Raw genomic sequence first — 4531 nt, forward strand, 5'->3', positions numbered from 1 at the left:
ATGCTACCATTCTAGGTAAACAATTATAAGCTGCCTCTGCAGAATGTGGAAGTTTTCTTTCTAGGTAGGTTTTTATTCTTTTTCCTTTACTTCCTTTGAAAACAAACAAACGAAAAATACACCGGAAGAAAAAGGATTACATCTCATAGGATTCTATATTGAAACTTACTCCAAACACTGTTAGAGGTTCATAGCAAGATTTTTTCTTCCCCATCATGCAGTAAAAAACAAACAAAAAAATTACAAAAAAATATGTGGCATTAAGGAAAGAATGGCTTTGTAGTTCAGTGCCTATCTTGAACCAGCAGCCCTTCAGAAGGGCTCCATAAACATACTCTGGGTCTGCTGTAGGATCTCTTTCACTAGACACACTCCAAGTCAGTACACAAATAAATACACGTTATTGTAAGTCAGGAACAAGTGCTCACTCCAAGTTTTTATTAAAATTGAACACAGAGAAGTATTCAAACATACTTCTGGTTGAGAATCTAGACAGCTAATATGTTTTCAGGATCATCTGGTTTGACAGTATTCCAGAATCTCAGTTAACCCTTTTGCGTGTACATTCACAGGAACATGACAGTGAGCAAGCACCTCGTTACTCAGCCAACAACCACTACATCATCACCAAGGAACTGGTAAGTCGGAACCTCAAGGTTATAGGGAGCGGGACCTTTCCTGATTCTGCCAGAGGCATCGTAATGGGACCCATGGCAAGGGCAGTAATAACCGCCAAAATCTCCGGAGTTGGCAATGGGTACACAACCAAGGTGAGTGCAGACACCTACTAATATGACCCATTCTGGTTTCTTTACTCTGTCTAAGTCATGCTGCGGATCCCTCAGTTTAGACAAATCAACTGCAGCTTCCTGATTAATCTCTGCCTGGGTTCTGTGACGCACAAAAAGGGGCTTCCCTCGCCACTTGAAAGCCATGTTCTTGCCTTCTGGAATGTCAGATAACTTGATCTCAATCTTTGACAGCGCTAGCACATCAGCAGAGGCACTCAGGCTGGAAATAAACTGGGTGACAACATTCTTAGCAGCATATGCAGTTGCTACGCATGTCGTTGCAGTCACCAGGTAGGAAAACCCTTTTCTAGCTTCGCTGCTGCTTTGAGAAGACGTGGTGGCATCTAGCACATCTTGACGACGATAGGCAGAGAAGTCAGGTACTGCGACGTCATTATGGACGCACCGAACGCTGGCAGGTGCTGCAAGAAAAAGAATATGAAATGACAACACTTTCAGGTAAAAAATACTATGAGGTATTTTAAGTTATACTTTTTTAATTGCATTTTTGGAATAATGGGTAAAAGTTATTCCAAAGTCTGGGTAGGATTCCGTTAATTATACATTTCAGTTTTAAGTTGTAGGAAAATGGTTTCCAGAAGGTATTTTCTTCAGATGAACAGGTGATTTCTGAAACTGTTTTACCTATTCTTTGAAGATTACACAAAGCCTGATAAGGGTGCAGAAAAATCTGTGAGAAGTTCTGGGTTTAAAGCAAACTGGTTTTTTCAGAAGATTTCAAGGAAAAACTCCTGCAGGACACCATGACTAGCTAAGACAAGACAGACCCGTTTTCCATTCAAATGTTTCCCTGAAAAAAACTGCTATGAAGAAATTTGATTTAGTAAAGTTTGCACATCTGTAGCTTAACACTTTTGTGCTCTCCTTTGACTTAAGTAACTTCCATGCCTTTAATAATCTTAAGTGTGTGGTTAAGCATTTTTAAGATTAAAAATGCACTTATCAGGCATCCCCATTTATATTAAACTGTTGTCAAAGCTAACTGCCCTGGTAAATAATTTTTAAACCTACAGTCCCCCATTTGCCAGGCTCACTTCACAGATTTAGGGATAAAGCTAGTAACTGTCCAGTTCCCAAGCTGTTCAAGTGGGATTCCCACGTCAAACCTCTGTGCTAAACTAACAAGATGTGACAGCTAACTAAGAGGCCTTCCATTCGTTTCTCCAGCAAAAGAAAGCTGCTTCCCTCAATGAGAATCTATAAGCCAAAGAATGTGCCAAAGACCGAAGAAATTACTTCCCAAAGTGCAACCTCTGTTATTCGAAAAGAACTATCTAGTCTTTATTTTTTTCTAGCAGTTGACACAAAGTTAACAGAGGTTAATAAAACCCGTTCTCTCAAAGTACTTAAAATAACTCTTAGGGATTTATATGCAATATAATGGGGAAAATATTTACGTTTATTTACAAGTAACTCAACATAGAGAAGGTATTTGCTGTAGGATTTGAACTGCAGAGAAATTAAAATGAAATTCAAAATTCTGAGATAGTAAACCATACTAATTTATTTCAGTATCAAGACTTAAAATATTTCACATTTAGTAACAAGCAATACGATTAACTTCTAAAAATTCCTTACATTCAGTGAAAAGCATGCTTGATGTTAATTAAAACAAAGAATAAGACTAAATGTCAGCTACATTAGTTACAGATTTGTAGAATTTTCACCTGAACATATCCTTTACAGTTGAGGATCAGGTGAAGTATGTAGTTCTACTCACTACAGAGCATCTTCCAGAAGGCACTGCCATCTCCAAGACTTATACGGAGTACGAAGCAAACTGTCACTACATGCCCCGCGTCAGCAGATAAGGGCAGCAGTTCTCCGTGAAACGCAAATCAGTCTGTTCCACGGAGAACGACTGCCCTTTGGCTGGAAGGCCGGGTCTGCAAGAACGACCTGGGGCTAACGTTACCTGGCTGATGCTTTCCGACCACTGCATGAACCAGGGGCGAAATACAGGAATTTCAAAAGAGGAAACCGAGGGTTTTGACATAGCGAGTTCAGTGTTAGAGCTGTTTTTCTGCAACAGTAAAACACACCGTGTGTTCCCGCTGCACATCTCCGCTTTGATGCCCCTCAGCTAAGTACCTTACTGAACTAGACAGAATTTTCCTGCATCTTCCCACCTGCACAATAAACACCCACCCGAGAGTCACCGAAAGGAAGCAGGCTTTCAAGTGCCCTTAGCTCTGTAGTCATAAACGCATCTTGCCCTGACGGTGACAACTTTTGAACCATGTATTAAAAAAAAAAAAAGCAGCAAAAGCCAGAACCTCTCAACTGACGCCCGCCTCTGCTTGCCCCGCCCGGCCGGACCTCCAGCGCCCAGGGCACCCTGGCCGGCCGCTGCGGCCGGGCCCCTCTCCCCGCCGCCCCGGGCGCAGGCCGAGCGGTGCCCGAGGAGCGCTCCGGCAGCACCCCCGGCTCGCCGCCCGCCGTCGTGCGGGGCCCCGGCGCTGGCCGCCTCAGCCCCCGTCCCGCCTCGGGGGGCGGCCGGCCCCTGGGCCCGGCTGCCGCCCCCTCAGCCGGCGGGACGCGGCCGCCGCCCGCCCGCCCCGCCCCGAGCGGCTCCCCCAGGGCCCGGCCCGCGGCCACCCGACCCCCGGCCCGCACCGTTGAGGCTGGCGCCGGCGACGAGGCCCCCCCGGGCCGACCGGCCGCTCATCGACTCCCGGCAGAGCAGAGGCCGCTTCAGGTCCAGCGGCACCTTCTCGGCCCGACGCGCCACCGCCGGCGCCAGCGGCTTCAGCGGGCCGGGCACGGCGTGCGCCGCGGCCGACAGGTAGGGCGCGAAGGGCCCGGAGCGGGCGGCCACGGACAACATGGCGGCGGCGGCGGCTGCTGGGCCGGTCACCGCTGCGACCTTCCCGGCGGCGGGAGACTGCGCACGCGCGCTGGCGTCACGCCGGCACGCTGTCGCGCGGTGGTGGCGTCACGGCAGCGCAGGGCGGGGATAGTGTCACACGTCACGGGGCGGGGTGTGGCGCTGCTGCTGCGTGCGTTGCCCGGTGACACGGTGGCAGCGCCCAGGCGGGGCTGGCGCTGCCGCGCCGGGGTGCCCCTTCCCGGGGAGCCGCTGTGGCCGCGGCCGCCCGGCGGGGAGAGGGAGCCCCGCGAAGGTGGCGGCTGCGGGAGCTCCCGGGCCGGAGCCGGCCCCTGGGCCGCGGGGCTGCGAGCGGGAACCGCCTGACACAAGCGCTCTGCTGGCGGGAGGGGCCGGGAGGAGCGGTCGGGAACGCCCCCCTCCAGTGACGCAAAATTGGACCGTGAGATCGTGGGGCTGACATCAGGCTGGATCTGGTGGAGCCTGTGGACAGGGGAATACGGCGGGTGGATGACGCAGCGGGCGTCCTGGGTTGTGATACGTAAGAAGCCTTGTGCGGCTTTGATGTGGTGAGGCTGGCAGGCAGGCAGAGGCGGCCGCAGCGTTTTCCCTTGGCCCGATCGGGCTGTCTGTCTCTGAGCCTGGAACTGTAAGAATTGATCTTAATTCCTTGCTCTGTTGTTAAGCTTCCATCTTCCAAACTTCTTTTTTTTTTTATCTCAAGGTACGTTTTTTCCTCCAAAAGCTTGGCTACGTTACCTGCTTTAGCGATCAGACCTTGAGGGTGAAGAGTGCTTTCAGCAACTGTACAGCGTCAAGCACTAAAGGGTCTTGATCTGTGCTGAGTTTTAGGTGTTAGCAGGAAACAAATTCTGCATCGGATGAGCCCAAA

General features: G+C 50.2%; 1 protein-coding gene across 1 annotated transcript; it reads right to left on the reverse strand.

The window, feature by feature from the left end:
• Positions 1-400: 400 nt before the first annotated feature.
• UQCRFS1 (ubiquinol-cytochrome c reductase, Rieske iron-sulfur polypeptide 1) lies at positions 401-3684 on the reverse strand. Its single transcript, XM_082319333.1, has 2 exons — positions 3429-3684; positions 401-1213 (listed from the first exon to the last, which is right to left on the reverse strand). The coding sequence occupies exons 1-2, from the start codon at positions 3637-3639 to the stop codon at positions 603-605; spliced, it is 822 nt and encodes a 273-aa protein (XP_082175459.1). The 5' UTR covers positions 3640-3684; the 3' UTR covers positions 401-602.
• Between the last annotated feature and the right edge of the window lie 847 nt (positions 3685-4531).

The sequence above is a fragment of the Platalea leucorodia genome (genome assembly GCF_965183815.1).
Source record: "Platalea leucorodia genome assembly, chromosome: 8".
Taxonomy (NCBI): domain Eukaryota; kingdom Metazoa; phylum Chordata; class Aves; order Pelecaniformes; family Threskiornithidae; genus Platalea; species Platalea leucorodia.

Bases quoted from the DNA above. Each gene is read 5' to 3' on its own strand.
- UQCRFS1 (XM_082319333.1), bottom strand. From the start codon at position 3,639: ATGTTGTCCGTGGCCGCCCGCTCCGGGCCCTTCGCGCCCTACCTGTCG. The intron at 1,214-3,428 runs GTGCGGGCCGGG...TTTTTCTTGCAG, and splicing joins CGCCGGCGCCAGCCTCAACG to CACCTGCCAGCGTTCGGTGC.